This window comes from Cottoperca gobio, chromosome 21 (genome assembly GCF_900634415.1).
Source record: "Cottoperca gobio chromosome 21, fCotGob3.1, whole genome shotgun sequence".
Classification (NCBI taxonomy): domain Eukaryota; kingdom Metazoa; phylum Chordata; class Actinopteri; order Perciformes; family Bovichtidae; genus Cottoperca; species Cottoperca gobio.
Window position 1 is genome coordinate 11,803,359 of NC_041375.1, and position 15,820 is coordinate 11,819,178.

Genomic DNA, 15,820 nt, shown 5'->3' on the forward strand with positions numbered 1-15,820 from the left:
TTTTTAATATTCAAAGACCATTAAACTGAGATTATCTGTACGTTACATTTATTCTTTGTCTGTGTGGTTGAGTGACAAGTCTTAGTCAGGCGTTTATGGGGGTCCTCAGCAAAATGCGGGAAATGAAGGGCTGCAACAAGCAATTGTTTTTATTAGTGTATCAAAAAAGATTTTAGTCTGGGAAATGTATGAGATTGGAAAAATGTTCATCACAATTTCCCAGAGCACACCTTGAAGTCTTTGCATGTCATGTTTTGTTCGACCAACAGTCCCAAAATCCAAAGACATTCATCTTTACCAGAATTAATTTGGCGTGATATACAATAGAGAAGAGCAGCACATCCTCACAGATGATAGGGTGGAAATAGACACAAAGACATTGTTCATATCACTTACACTTCTTAGATATATTCTCTAGTGTGTTAAATCCACAAATATACACATAAAAAATGTATGATCTCTGTTATTTGTGACTGTAGTCCGTCATAGCAAAATGAGGGCCTACAAACATCCTTACAGCCCACAACATAATCTCCTTTCCCAAAGGCTAGTGTCTAAATCATGTTTTAGGAAATAATTTCATGAATACAAAGATAAGGATATTGAGTGGTAGGTGCATTTTTCAGCTTTAATCATTAGTCAACATGCTGAAGGGCTTGCCAAAACTAACACAAGATCCTGGTGCAAAGCAGCAACACACCCTGGAGGTAGGCTAACTAAAGTTACCTGCGCGCTGCTGACGTTTTCACAACACACGTTAACAGCAGGAGCAGCTGGGAGTCCTGTTCAAGCTGACTGGAGTCATCTGAGGAACAATGAACTGATGTGTCGTTAAGATAGCTGACTATTCCTATGTTCTTCTCAACATGGAAAGATATGGGACTCTGTGAAAGGTAGGTTTCGCTGACTGGTTGAGTTGAGCCGAGACGCTCCATGAATGTAGAGCATCACGCCAAATTAAAAGTTATCATTTCAAGTTAATTTCTTATTTGCCTTGTAAAATGTGAGTGAACACCTTTACTGAATGCATGCTGTTCAATTTGGCACATAGGCTAAAGCCCACCAACCGTAACAAACATTTAAATTATTTGTTTCACTGTCCTGCCACAAAAACGTTTTGGCAAATCAATTAAGTTTCGTATTTTTATGTAAATCAATTGTATTTAATTAAGATGCCGTATTGCGTATTGCCTCATTTAAAAGATATTCCCAGAATCTCGGGGATAGCCTACTGGGGCATATTTAGCTTTTGCCACCGGGAAACATTAAATTTACACGTTTGTTAATTGTGTTTGGCTTTGACATTCTCACTTAATACTGACTATAGTTACCATCAAATATTTACCTTCCGTTATATCACTGTGAACTGCAGCCTGTGGTCTAGACTGTTTCATTGTTTCAGCTACCTGGAGGTAAAGTAGTATCCTGGCTCACTACTGACGTCTATCCAGCTGCAGGAGCCGATGGCCATGAGCACACCCAGCTGTATCCGGGTGTCTCGTGCTGAACCTGTTTGACTGGGATAGGCGGGACCAATTTTAGTTTGTACACAAACTCATTTACATAACTAATGTGGTCATTATTAATGAATTCAAACCATATACTGTATACAATAAAATCCCCATAAACTGAGTTTCTTCCTATTGTCGTTTTAAATGACACCTATGCTTAACTTAGAGAAAATAGGCCCACCTGGAGAAGTGTAACACAGCTGTTTACTCTTGTAGGTTGTAATGGAAACCCTGCCAGTAGGTTGGACTGTGGGAGACGGGGCAAGACTGTTGAAGGGGGGAGTCGCTGAGTCCAAAACACTTGTCCATGATCTGTTTCACGAAGATGCACAGGTATTTGCTACTAATGCAAAAATTAATATAGTAATGACTTGTTGATGTTGACATCTTTAGACCAGACAGTGCTTTAACTTTTGTTTGTGTTTGGTCAGGGCTTCCAGCTGTCCAGCCAGCCGTGGTGGAGGATCAAGCTGTTTGTGTGGGCTCCGGTGCTCTTTGGTACCTGGGATGGAGTTTTCACCACCTGCATGATCAACATCTTTGGTGTGGTGCTGTTCCTACGTACGGGCTACCTGGTGGTAAGTTGCTCTCTCTACGTCTATTTCTATTTTGTCTTTCTATTGTCTGTTTGTATTACGAAAGACTGACAGAAAGACTGCACTCTTACTGTGTTTGTATTTGTCTTCACATACATTAATAGAAGCAAAACATATGAAGAAATGTGTTTATTGAAGAGACAAAATAACAACCCTGAAAGATTTAAATGGATCAATCTAAATGTATGCTAAAGGTCATTATTCTCCTAGAGATGTATCTACTGATGAAGTGTGTCCTCTTGGTCAGCTTAATGCTGTAAACATATTTTTAAATTACCTTCATTAAATATGAATTGGTCATATGTTGGGAGTTTTTGTCAATTAGAGCACCCCCAATGTCCCTCTTTTACTCGGTCTTTTTTGAAAACAAAAAATAATTTTTCCCAAGATCAAACCATTCAATATGCTCTGATTTTGATGGACTTCATATATACAGTATATACAAATATGGAAAAGTGTGCTTGAATGGTACAGTCGTGTGCAGAAAAATAAAATAAATAATCACTTTTCTAATCAGAAATAAAAAATGTTTGCGTGTGGGACGACTGCATATTATGTTTATTTCCCCTTTTATAATATGTATCCTCAGGCTTGGGCATGGCTGTTGCATATATCTGTCTAGCTCTGTTAAAGCTCTTGGTTTTTGTTTTTAGCTGAAACCATCATTAAGCCTGTCAGTTGATCCCAAACACTTTAATGTACGTATGTCATCACAGGACGCAGCTACAAAAACCTGTGATCGTAATTGATACATTTGTTTGGGTTTGAATTGACCGCTAAAACATAGTTCGGTTGACTATTCCTTTAAGATACTGAGATAAACGAAGGAAATAAAAATATGCAGACGTATAAACCGAATAAATATTGAAGAAAAAGACACAAGCATGTATACAGGATGTGCAAAGTGTGCAGTGAATTACATACAAAGCATTCAACATATCTGTTCTTCAATTTCAAATATTAAATGTACAGCTGTAGAGGAGTTGCATGCTGCAGATCTGCACATACTGTATTCACATAGGGGATTTAGTATTTTGTGTCATCTCGTCTCCCATCATCATGCAGGGGAACACAGGCGTGCTGCTCGGGATGTTCCTGGTCTCCTTGGTTGTGCTGGTGGCTTTAGTGACGGTAATGTCCGGGATCGGAGTGTGTGAGCACTGCGGTGTTGGTAGTGGAGGAATCTACTCCATGATCTCCACTGTCCTGGGTGGCAGGGTTGGGGGCACTGTCGGCCTCCTTTACGTGTTTGGACAGGTGAGTAACAAATCCAGACTTTCAGTTTAGACTCAAATGATGTTGTCTTCCCTCTCATGCTGCTTCCCACCTTTGCAGTGTGTAGCTGGAGCCATGTACATCACAGGTTTCTCTGAGTCAGTGGCAGAGCTGCTAAGTCTACAGAACCAGTGGGCGGTGCGCGGCATGTCGGCGGCGGTGCTGCTGGCACTGCTTGGAATCAACCTGGCTGGTGTCAAGTGGATTGTCCGACTCCAGCTGCTGCTGCTGGCTGTGCTGGCCATCTCCACGCTGGACTTTGTCATCGGCACCTTCACACATCTTGACCCAGGTAGGGCTGGTGGTCATGAATACAGATATGAAGGTAATGGGAATCATCAAGTTAAATCAGTACTGATATGTTGTGTCTTCTAATACTCTGTATGTGTATTTTTAAATCATGATTATCCTCAAATTATTCAGACTTTGCCCCAGACTAGTAATGTCAAATCCTCTGGTTAACCATTTAACCAGGTTACAATTATGTAGACATTTAGTGTTCAGAGCCCCTTCCAATAGCACAAGTTGGGACAGAGTTTGTATTTCTCTCTTAAGTTCTGAGGTAATGTAGCAAAAGGAGCTGTGTGTCTTCTTTAACTCATGAGTGAGCTAAAAAAAAATAATATGTCGGTTGTGTTTTGTGAAATTCATCATACTCTATGTCTGTGACCTGTTCAGGCCAGCAGGTGTAGCTGTAGTATCATTTATTATTGTCAGTGTTCGTTTCGTATTGCTCTCTCTACAGTTCACCTCTTCATGAGGCTGGTGTCTGAGTAATGACCTTTATGATACAAATTGTACCCATTTTTGTCAGTTAACCCAACTTGCTTTGCCCTCAGTGGCTCCTCGGTTTAGTTAGAAACGTAGGAACTGTAAAGTGCTGTTTTATTGTGGCTTATGCCAACTCTGACTGGCAGTGTTTTTATTGAAGATTTTTTTATTTTATTTTTTTGTGTTGAGGAAATGTTGCCCTTTTTGAGTAGATTGTATTCTTTTGCTTGCTGTCAGGAAGTCCTTTCCCACATTTCCTGTTCTCACTGATTATCAATGTCCTGTCCAGTGGGAAGAGAAAAGTGTTCCAGGAGTCAAGCCAGTTTTTATGTGAAGAGGACATTATAGGCACAAAATAGTGCACACTATAATGCAACACATTTAACCTGAGGTGCACACCATACAAGTATACTCCGTGTACCTGTCCAGCTGTGGGCAATGGCTAGTTTTTAGTAGAACTTTACAACTACTCGTACCCCAGTGTCAAAAAAAAGAAAACTTACTACTGATTTACTTTTTTTACAGTAGGCAGACACCAGTTTGCAATCCTGAAGAATTGTGGGAGAACCAGCCATAATGGCTTCTCCAGGTTTTTCCAATTAAGAGCTTCTGTGTTTGTTGTGCTGACCTCATGGTTGGCAGAAGACCAGCAAGTCCACTAGCTAGTTGAAACAGCCCAGATTAGCCTGCCCTTACTGAACCCAAAGTTTTAGAACACGTCCCTATATGTACACTTTCAGGTTACCATGGTACATTACTGCCATGAAGGTCATGTCAGCCAAGTGACGTACTATATCAAAACTATAACGGGATGTTGGAATGTTGTCGGTATGCTTGGCAAATATTATCATTTAATACAAAACAGTACATCGGATTGTCTGTGTTCATGATCTGAAATGGTCAACTTTAGAGCTGACGCTGAAGATTAATTAATGGTTGCAGGTATTTTTCCTTCACAGGCCAAAGATTCTGTGGTTCCAGCTTCTCTAACTTGAGCATTTGCTGCTTATCTGTTTTTATATTATTGTAAACTGAATATCTTTTGGGTGTTGGTTGAGGGGGACAAAAATAAGATGAGTTTTATTGATTTAGATTCCCCTGATTTTGATGCAGTTTCAGTGGCTTTTGAACCCCAAAAACAATAATATTTGAAGAGAAAAGACTGCATTACTGGGGTCTTTGATACAAATCAAACAGTAAAGATTATTGTAAAGAAAATCAAAAGCTACAATCCAAAAAGTTTTAATATTTGTGTTGGCCTGTCATGTCATCTAATAGACCCCTACCTTATTCTGTCAAAATACACTGTCAGCCACTATCTTAATGTCTACAATGTGAAGCTGATGACTCGGTGTTAGTATCATGAGTAGAAGTGTTTAGAGGTGTTATTATATATGAACATGAACTCTCACCTGTAGACTGACCTGGCTTCCTCATTTCCCCAGCCTTAAGTGACTGATTGTGACAAGTCCTTCCTGCAGTACTGTGACAGATGTTATTTAAAAACTGCAACATGTAATACAGCTCAGAATAGTGCTTTATCATCCCTGATGGGAGGACAATTATTTTCCCAATTGTAGTCTTTGTGTAGTAAATTAAGTAGCAGTAGCACTGCCAACATATTATCTCTTTAACCGCAAAACCTTGTGACCAGATGATATTCAACCCAAGGCCCAGTCCCTTTTTTAGTTGAAGCCTATTCCCCACAGAACAGGAAGCCATAATGTGCTGCTCTGGTCTGGGGTTTAGGGTGTTAACCAGACTCACCCACATTTTTTGAAAATGACAAAGCGAGAAGGCCGGAACTGAGATCTGAGGCCTGCTGCTACTCCAGAGACCGCCACATCATCTCTCCCTGTGATCCATGCTATAATATATAGCTCTCAATCATCCCAGTGGGACCTGCCCCACCTCTGTAACATCACAGCCTGCCCTGTTCTCCATGCACAACAGTTTATACTGGTTAGTGTGGGAGAGGCCTTATGTAATCTGACTACACATTCCAGTCTGCATCAGAGGAATGCTGAGTTCAGAAAGGAGCCCCACTCTGCCTATACACTTGTTCTTCAGACAATATAATACTATAATAATATGAACGCTGTCACCACAGCTTTATCTGAAATCGTGTTTACTCTGTAGGCCTCCACAAAGCAGAGTGATGTTTTTATATATATATATCACACACAAGTTCTGCCTACATCACTTTACATGTGTCATATCATGTGAGATATGATGGTAAGAAATCTCCATCCTGTAACTAAATAGCCGGTGGATGTATTACTCTCTGTACTCAGGCACAGCAGTGCTTAGAGCTACATGCTAACATAACCAATGATGATACCATGCTGATGTTTATTAGCAGCTAGTGTGTTTACCATGTGCACCATCACCACCATATTCTTAAATAAAGTGTTTCGTCAAATTACTATAACTGACTTGATTTTAAATGGTCTGTGCAAAATATATACTTTAAGGCAATGATTTTGTTTTCAACGTAGTGCTGTTTTGCCATTAGCAGCAAATCCTAATTTACAATGTGATTAGGCATGTAAAATATATGCATGTTAATACATTTATTTGTTTTGCATGGTTATTTTTATTTACCTCCACCAAAGCTCTTGAAAGACATATTTGTTTGCAGTTTTTGACCGCATCAAATACTCTGGCAGTCTGGCTACATTTGTGTTCATGTTTTCCAACAACCTCAGTTGAACACTTAGAAAGTGAAGCATGGTTGGATGCTGGAGTGTCTGTTGTAATATGGGTGGGGAGCCCATGGTGCAGACATGGACGCTGACGACCCTGGATCTGTTAGAGTCTGATTGTTTGGACAGAGGGCGGTCTCGCGAGGTCACAGGGTGAACAAGAGTGTGGGCACCTAGTACCATTTTGATGTCAGTCTTTACAGCCTCTTTAAATAATTATCCTGGAGAACATGTGCACTTGGAGTAACTAGACTATAAAGTCCTTATGGTTTTGGCTTTTGTCTAAAAGAAAAGGGGGGGGGGGGGGAAAGAGCACTCTCACTCTCTCTCTCTCTCTCTCTCTCCTCTCTGTCTCCCTCTCTCGCTCACTCTCATTCTTTCTCTCTAACTTGGAAGCTGTTGAGCTTCTGAAAAGGGTGGTGACTTCCTTTTGGATAAACATGTCATTAATCTGAGAGAACACATTCTTTCCCATCGCAAGATAACCATGGGGGAAATGTCCGGTGTTGTAACATGGGCCTGCCCTTCAGACTGTGGTTTAGATGGCCCCCACCACTGCAGAACAATCTCTCCTCTCTTGCACGTTCAACAAGCAGACCTGAGACTGAACTGGCATAGGCTGCATACTTTTAAGGTGTCACGCTACCTATTGTTAAAAAATACATGCAACAGTCTCTAATTGCAGTGATGAAATCCTTGTTCAGGTAGTGCTGTAATAATAATGTTTCAATATGAATACTCTTACTGATAAAATGTAATCTTTTCAAACCTATGGTATATATTTTTGTAAACGCGTGGTGTCTGGTACCGTAGGTCTTTCCTGGGAAAATCCCCTGGTGCAGACGTGATGCGTTTACATTCCCAGTTAGTCTCAACAGACAGGAAATGCAGTGCAAAAAACTCACCAATAATCACCTAGGAAGGAAAAAGTGAAAGCAAACAAATTAAAACACAGTTAAATCATACTGTAGCTGCAGGTTGCATCATAGCACCCGCCCTGTGGTCTCTAGCAATGTTTATGCTATGCTTTTTTTTTACATATGATTGTTAGGAAGTAAAATCTAAAGTAATTCAATTGTATATGGGCATTATTGTGGATGAGCCTGGACCATCTGCAATGTTTGGATGCATTTATTTAGTCAAAAGGACACTATTGGGAAAAACTATGGCAAAATGTTTTGATCTTTAAAACGCATCTCATGCCCGTTGCCCCATTAATTTCAAAATCAAGAACAATTGTATAGATCTTCAAATCCGACGTCAATGAAGTTATTTAACACGACACAATGTCTGCAGTCAGGCAGTCGACAGGTTTGTACTGTTGATACTTTTGACTGTTTGAAGTGAAGACATTCGGGTAATTCTGGCATAAAGTTCAGAACTGCTGTGTTTTTGTCTCTTCTCAGAACATGGTTTCATTGGTTATTCAGCCGGGCTGCTCAGCAGCAACACAATGCCAGATTACACCTCAGGAGAAAACTTCTTCACCGTCTTTGGGGTCTTCTTCCCTGCTGCTACAGGTGAGGCGCATCATCGCTACATCATCGCTACATCATCGTTACAACATCGCTACATCATCGCTACATCATCGTTACAACATCGCTACATCATCGCTACATCATCGTTACAACATCGCTACATCATCGCCACATCATCGCTTTTTTTTTAACTCTAATATTGTGTGAAAAACCTGCAGGTAACACACTGACAGTTTGCATTGCACATGTGCAGTATGTATTAGGCACTTTAGCACTCCAGCCCACTTTTCAATTCTTGCAGCTACATATGCAGTATGAAAATCCATTTTGTGATGTGCAGTATGAAAATCCATTTTGTGATGTGCAGTATGAAAATACATTTTGTGATGTGCAGTATTTCGTGTACATTTTTGTGGTTTGTGTGTTTGTGCGTGTGTGTGTGTGTGTGTGTTTGTTTGTAGGGGTTATGGCAGGTTTCAACATGAGCTCAGACCTTCAGCGGCCTGAACACAACATCCCTGTGGGAACACTGGCAGCTGTCTTCACCTCGTATGACGACACCCCAACACACACACACGCACAACAATATTGTAAAATAAAAACACCACACGGACACTGCTGTAATAGTACACAGATGGAAATACTGTGGAATCATACAGACTGCGCTACAGTGATGCCCAAATTGGCTATACTTACACAATGTAAAGTTGTAGTACCAACATCAGAAAATACACTTTTCTATTGAACTACACCTCATGCTACAGGGATAGTATTCAAATGTCACTGTGGAGTGTCTCCCCAAGCTATGCATCATCCAAAATGGTACTTTTTTATTTTAGTTTTATTTTACGTTTTACTTTTACTTTTGTTGTCCTATCAGATCACTTTGTGTGGTATCTTCTGTCTAAAGGGCAACCTTTACCGTCTTCATTGGAGAGAACAAAGAAACAAATATTCCCAGCATGGCCCTATCAGACACTCTCATGTGATGACACAATTCTCCTATTAATAGTGAGAGCAGCCGTTGTTAATAATCCTGTGTGATGTACTGTTGGTGACCCACAGGTGGTTCCTGTATCTGGTCTTTGTCTTCCTTCTGGGGGCCATCTGCACCAGAGAAGCTCTGCGCTATGACTTCTTGATAGCAGAAAAGGTAAACTCCCCTTTCTTTTTCCATCCTGCCCCGTCATAGAGGCCCTCTCAACAGAAGGGCTGGGGTGAGGCAATTCCCCATGATGGCTCACTTTGTTGATGTGGTGTCGTCACAGTTCAGGTTCTGACTGTTCTCAGCCTTGAGATGTAAGACCCATTGCTGAATTTATTTTCACTTAAGTAGAAACACTCATAAATGATATTAAATCTTTTAAGTATATGAAACTTACTGTGTCTTTCATAATGCCCACACTTGCAGTCTTGGGCACTTAAGTGCACTTTCACACTCTGCCAGGTAGTCCCACAAAGGAAAGGTTTTTGTCAAGGATGCTCTATCCTTAAAAATGTTTATCCCACAAACCATTCAAACTAATATCATGCTAGGTATTTTAGGCATGAGCTTTATTAGTTGTATAACTCCTCGGTCCTGTGCAGGGCTTTTTTGTTTTTACCACAAATTGTCTGAGCCGGCTTGTGCCATGCACTGTATTTGTGTGGTTGCACGATTTAAGTGTGCTCTGATAAAAGTCCACACGCCTGCGCTCTTAATTGGCACTTGGGCACTGTGGTAATTACTGGAAACACTTCACAAAAGTAAACACTTGACTGCTTGAAAATACCACAAGTGATTTTGGATGGACCGACTGATGACAGACCTTTTGTCAGGCAAATGATTTTCTGGCCTGCTTTGTACTTCTACTTTTCTCACCAATGCACTGGTATTCAATGTGCAGGTATACAAAGACATTTGTTTTAGTTCTTACCAAGTGAAGTTAAATGAGTGAAGGACATATTTAATAAAGGGCAGGTTAAAAGATAAGTTAGTGAATTTAACACTTAAATAAAGTGCATTAACAAACTGACTCGTGCATCAAATTTGATCTGAGATGTATTAATGATTCGCGTTCACCTGCGTCTGTGTAATATATTTAGATCTACACTGTTAAAGTGGCTAATGCTATGCGTTTAGATCGATCACTGACTTTACTTTTCAGTCATAAATTAGCTAGTGTGTCAAACTGATTATGGTGAGCTTGCAGAATCTTATCACACGTGTAATTAGGAAAAGCAGCGCCCCCAAAAGCACAAAATCTCAATATTCTGGCCTCAGTTTATTTTCTTTTTTCTTAACATGACCTTATTCAGCAAACCAGCCTTCATCTTATTTTTAATACAACTCAAATGCTGTGCAAATGAAATTACAAAATGGAAACAAATACTCATAATCATTTAAAGGTATGTTCGTAACTTTAATTAATTTCTCCTCTCTTGCGTATACTTATCATACTGTGAGGGTTGTCTGTTGACTCAAACAGATCATGCTAAAACAGTCGCACAATGTGTATATCATGTCACATGTCAGCTGAATGGAGGTTTGACATTTGAACTCTGAATTCTCGGCCTTGTTGAGCCTGGGTTTGCCCTCCATATGGACAGCTGATGGTAGGAAGACCTGGCGGGGTTAGTTTGTGCAGAGTAGAGCTAAGGTAACACGCAAACTGTTCAGTGTGTCATGAAAAGTGGGAGTAAGTGATCGGGCTGTGGGGAAGAGCAGATCAATCCGATGTCTGATGCAGCAAAACTCCCTTGCAAGTTAGTGTTTTTCTCCATCTAGAGATAAATCTGGGGATTATTTTAATTAAAAAAAATCTCTCTCTCTCATATTAATATGCAAATGAGTTTGAACCAATCACTGACTGTTTTGAGACATCCTTGACTTCTTCATCAGTGGTCAGTTCTCATTGTTTTCATAAGGGTCTGGCTGCAGCGGAACTGAACTGGGTGTAGCTGTTGTGAGCTCTCGACCCCACCCCATCCTCTTCCACCCTCTGTTTGTTTTCCTTCTTCCTCCAGGTCTCCTTGGTGGGCTTCCTCTTTCTGCTGGGCCTCTACATCTCCTCCCTGGCTTCCTGCATGGGCGGGCTGTACGGTGCACCCAGGATCCTCCACTGCATCGCCCAAGAGGGGGTCATCCCTGCTCTGGCCTTCCTGGGAAGAGAGGTGGGTGGATGGATGGATGGATGGATGGATGGATGGATGGATGGAGCCAGAAAGGGAGGGATGTCTGGACATGAATAGTATATTTAAAAAATATTAGCTAGTCACCATGATGTCATTGCAGATTATATAGTGAGGGTGTGTGTTTATGCACCAGTAAATTCACTTATTTGAAGCAATACGTTACCACCACTGCTAATAAGTGTGTGTAGTCTGGATGTACAGGGGGGTGTGGTGGGTGGACTCAACAGGAAACAGTGACAGGACTGCATAACTATAGAGTGCGGACTCCACTCCTTTGAAATGACTGGACTTGCATTACAGTAAATAGTTACAACTAACTTCTGCTACACAACCACACGCACAGTCACTGTGACGTCCTGACCTCGTCCATCCACAGTTTTCCTCAGACTTCCCTGGGTGGCAGCGGTGTCTGACCTCTCTCAGCGTGCTGGAATGAGGCCCTAGACATCTTGGCCCAAATCAAAGCTTCAGAACAAACGCAGGAAGGGCGACGGGCAGGGCCCCGCTCTGCTGTGTGCTCTGGAGGCCCGCCAGGCACACAGCAGTGCTTCTTAAACTGTGTGATAGGACCTGGGATATGTAAGCAAACTGGTTAGCAAACATGTTAAAACAATTACTAACTATCTACTGGTTTGGTTTCATATTACTCAAATATAACTAAGTTCAGTTTTCCCTTCAGCTGGCTGTTTAGGTTTGCCTTCTTGTCCATAAATGACTTTTTGTATTTGGGCAAAAGGTTAAAGTTGTGAAGCTACACAGCCTCAATCAGGAGGAATGGGAAAATCTTCTTTGTCCCATACATAGGACCCAAGGCATGTGTATTTTAACATAGCGTCACTGTCCTATGAAACGCATGTATCTTTAAAACATTAACTTTTAATAACTTTTTAAACGGTCACTTAACCTTCATTTTAATTGTTAATTTAGCTAATTAATATTTTCTCAACTCTTTAATAAGGATCCTTAATTTTATCAGAACATTGTAAATCACTTATGGTTTTATGTATATTTATTTCAATTATATTTGTTTCCTTTTTTACAGACACCAAAAATGCACATTCATACATATAACTATTCACAAAATAATAAAAATGAATGAAGAATAAAAAGAAAAGAAAAAGAAATCAACCAAAAGAAACTAATTATGACACATACTGTATACACATCATGGTGCACTGTAAGTTTGGTTTTGAATACATCAGACTTATCTTAGTTTACGTTCCACCGATCTGTGTTAGAAATGGGTCCCAGATTTCTGTATGGATGTCCGTTATTTTGTCTTTTTTATTGGACGGCAATGCCATTCCATATCGTGACCCTCTCCCTCTCTAACAGAAAGGCCCAAACAGGACTCCAGTGGCAGCTATCTGTCTGACCAGCCTGCTGACCATGGCCTTCGTTTTCATCGGTCAGGTCAACGTGCTGGCCCCCATCGTCTCCATAAACTTCATGCTCACATACAGCTTCATCGACTACTCCTACTTCAGTGTGGCCATGACCTTCCAGCTGCAGACTAAAGAGAAGAGGGGCTCCCTCATCCCGGCCAAAAGAAACCAGCGTGGGTCAACCAGGCAGAGCGCCAGGCCTCTGATCGTGGCAACTCTCCCAAGCTATGGGAGTGGAGGTGGGAGTCCGCAGCAGTGTAAAGGCACTCTTTTGGAGTTCACCAAGGACATGGACCAGATCTTTCCCCCTGTGTCAAATGTTGATGCTGGCGCTGAGAAGACCTCCATGCAAGAGCTGAGCAGTAGATGCAAGGGCAGAAAGGCTAATGTCACTTCTAAGCAGATGCTGATGGACAGCTTTGGCTTGGACCTAAACAGCAATATGTTCTCAGAAGAGAAAGTAGAGGATGTGAGTTTGGCTACACCACATGAGGAGGCTGGAGAAGAACCACAAGTCAAATGCCGCTCTAAAGTAAACGATGCTGATCAGGATTCATCTGCTGACTCTCTCGATCACAGCGCAGGTGATCAGCTCGAACCATCCAGCAGAATTGACTAGAGTAGGGATGATGAGTCATATCTGTTTTAAGTAACCTGACCCTTTTTTTTATTAAATCGTTCAGGTACTGGAGGTAAAACAGAGGACCAGAGTTTTGAAATTAAACCCATGCAGGATTCATTGTATGCAAAGTTCTGCAATCCACTGGGTCGCTCTTATCGGGGTAGGTTACACACTTGTTTTTCTTTTTGTTCTAATGGTTTAGTTTCATATAATACTGACAGAATATTAATGATTATTTTTCTCTTCCAGGCATTGAGCTCCATACTGATTATGTTTGTTATTCAGTGGGTTTATGCCTTAGCAAACATAATCTTTGCCTTGCTGCTCTTCTTCTACATTGGGAAAGCAAGTCCTGGACTACCTATAGGTGATTTCCATCAGTTCATTTCCTGTTTAGACACACTTAGCTTGGCTTCATGGTGTGGTCCTGTCAGGGTGACCAAATGTCCTGACTTGGACAGTCCCACATAAAAAAAAAACGCATTAGGAATGAAAAATACATGAATGAATGAATTACCTATAGCTAATGTTAGCTATAGGTAATGTTGATCAATTAACCTAAACAGACCAGGATCAATACATGTGCATGCTCTAATTGTTGACATTTATTTTTTATGCAAGTTTTAAGGTTTGACTAGGTATAAGTATTTAGCTAATTTTGCAGATTTTGCAGATTTTGGAAAATGGCTTAAAATTCAGGAAACAAGTCCATTAAACTAACAAAAAATTGAATGAATCCTATATTGTTCCTGATATGCATAGAGAATAATTGTGAAATTATTGTGCCTTTTTTAGTAAACAGGAAATTGTTGATAACCGTTCATGCGTTTCACTTTGCATTCTATAAATCATTTGCTTTTAATGAAAAATGTCATCACACATTATGTTTTGATATTAACTCAATTGGTTTACTTTCTAATGACGTCTTCTCTATGCCTGGTGTGTTATTTTAGTCGCACGTTTACATTCCATAAACTTGTGTAATTTTAGGCCTTTTTATTACACTAGGATTAGTCTGCAAGCAATGCCTTTTTTATAGAAGCTAAAGCATGACTCTTATTTTTATGTTTTGTGTTATTAGACCATTTTAGATGATCCTATATGTGTCGGGGGGGGGGGGGCGCCTTGATTCACAGTTACTTTATTTTTATTTTTAAGTATTTAGATTGGGTCACCCCATGCTAAATTGTTATATGACCTGGTATTATACTCTGGCACATTTCTGGGAGTTTCACTTGCAGTCTTTTTGCCTGGCAGGCTGGCAGCTGTTAGGGTTTAGGATTTCTAGAATGGCTGGATGAGACACCCAGCAGCATCTGTGCATAGACTCACCACAGTACAGCTAGCCTTAGCTGTCTGACTCGACACATTTCTGAGCACGAGCTCTGCAAGTGTTAAACACTTGTCCCACAGGTGGTCAATGTGATGCTGTGTGTTACTACACTTCTGTGCACTGTGACAACTTCAATATTGACGCAATGAAAAGGGTCTCCATAGTAAATATAATGTAATAATATGATTAGATATTTTTGAGGTTTTTTCTGTGGCTAGTATTGTAATTAACTAACTCATTGTGCTCATTCTTCTCAAGATAACAGTTGAATTTTGGATTTGGATTTATTTGCAGGTATTGCAGGTCGATTCAGCTTTTTCACGTGGCTCAAATCAACATTGAATAGCATTTGCAGGTATTGTGTGGTTGTACAAAAATACTTTTAATTTTGGATTTAATTTATAAGATAGAGTGACCGATGAATAAGACATTTAAATTTCATTCATCATAGAAATGTTAAATTATCTGTCCAGATCATTGATGAATCACAGGCTGGAACTAAAGTCATTTTTCGGTTATGTGGTCATTTCCCATGTCCCTGAAACCCATCTCTCCGTACTATCTCACTGTCTTTCAGGGGGAAAGTATCACCTCAGGATGAGATCGTAGTCACCCCCTCTCTGTCCGGGTTTGGGGTGAAAACCAAGCAGCTGACGGAGGAAAATGATGACTTTGCCTCTCGTCACCGCTACCACCAATCCTCATTCATCATGGCCGACACGATGGTGCAACCACCACTCGACTGACTGACTTAAGCACTGCCTCTGTGACATGTCATAGCTGTAAGCCTGAAACTACATTTCCTGCCTCAAACAGTGTCTCATGTTGCCCTGTGGGTCACATTCTGCACGCATATTTTATTCAACAGAGACTGCTGGGTCACTTCCAGCCACCATGGTTCTCATGTGGGTTAAATAGCCTGTGTACATGTGACAAAAAGGTTTAATTAAAATGTGTTTGTTCACTTCTA

General features: G+C 40.6%; 1 protein-coding gene and 1 long non-coding RNA gene across 2 annotated transcripts; one reads left to right on the forward strand and one right to left on the reverse strand.

Moving 5' to 3' along the window:
• Positions 1 to 34: 34 nt before the first annotated feature.
• On the reverse strand, positions 35 to 1,498 carry LOC115026370 (uncharacterized). Its single transcript, XR_003834293.1, has 3 exons — positions 1,346 to 1,498; positions 727 to 805; positions 35 to 130 (listed from the first exon to the last, which is right to left on the reverse strand). It is a non-coding gene; the product is annotated as an uncharacterized LOC115026370 (long non-coding RNA).
• slc12a8 (solute carrier family 12 member 8) lies at positions 677 to 15,820 on the forward strand. The gene is given in 16 exon segments (XM_029459180.1): positions 677 to 893; positions 1,403 to 1,412; positions 1,728 to 1,844; positions 1,943 to 2,089; positions 3,173 to 3,364; positions 3,443 to 3,674; positions 8,265 to 8,378; positions 8,798 to 8,885; positions 9,402 to 9,489; positions 11,343 to 11,489; positions 12,846 to 13,479; positions 13,579 to 13,655; positions 13,657 to 13,677; positions 13,767 to 13,884; positions 15,145 to 15,205; positions 15,428 to 15,820. Coding segments are annotated over 16 exon segments (2,256 nt in total). The 5' UTR covers positions 677 to 852; the 3' UTR covers positions 15,597 to 15,820.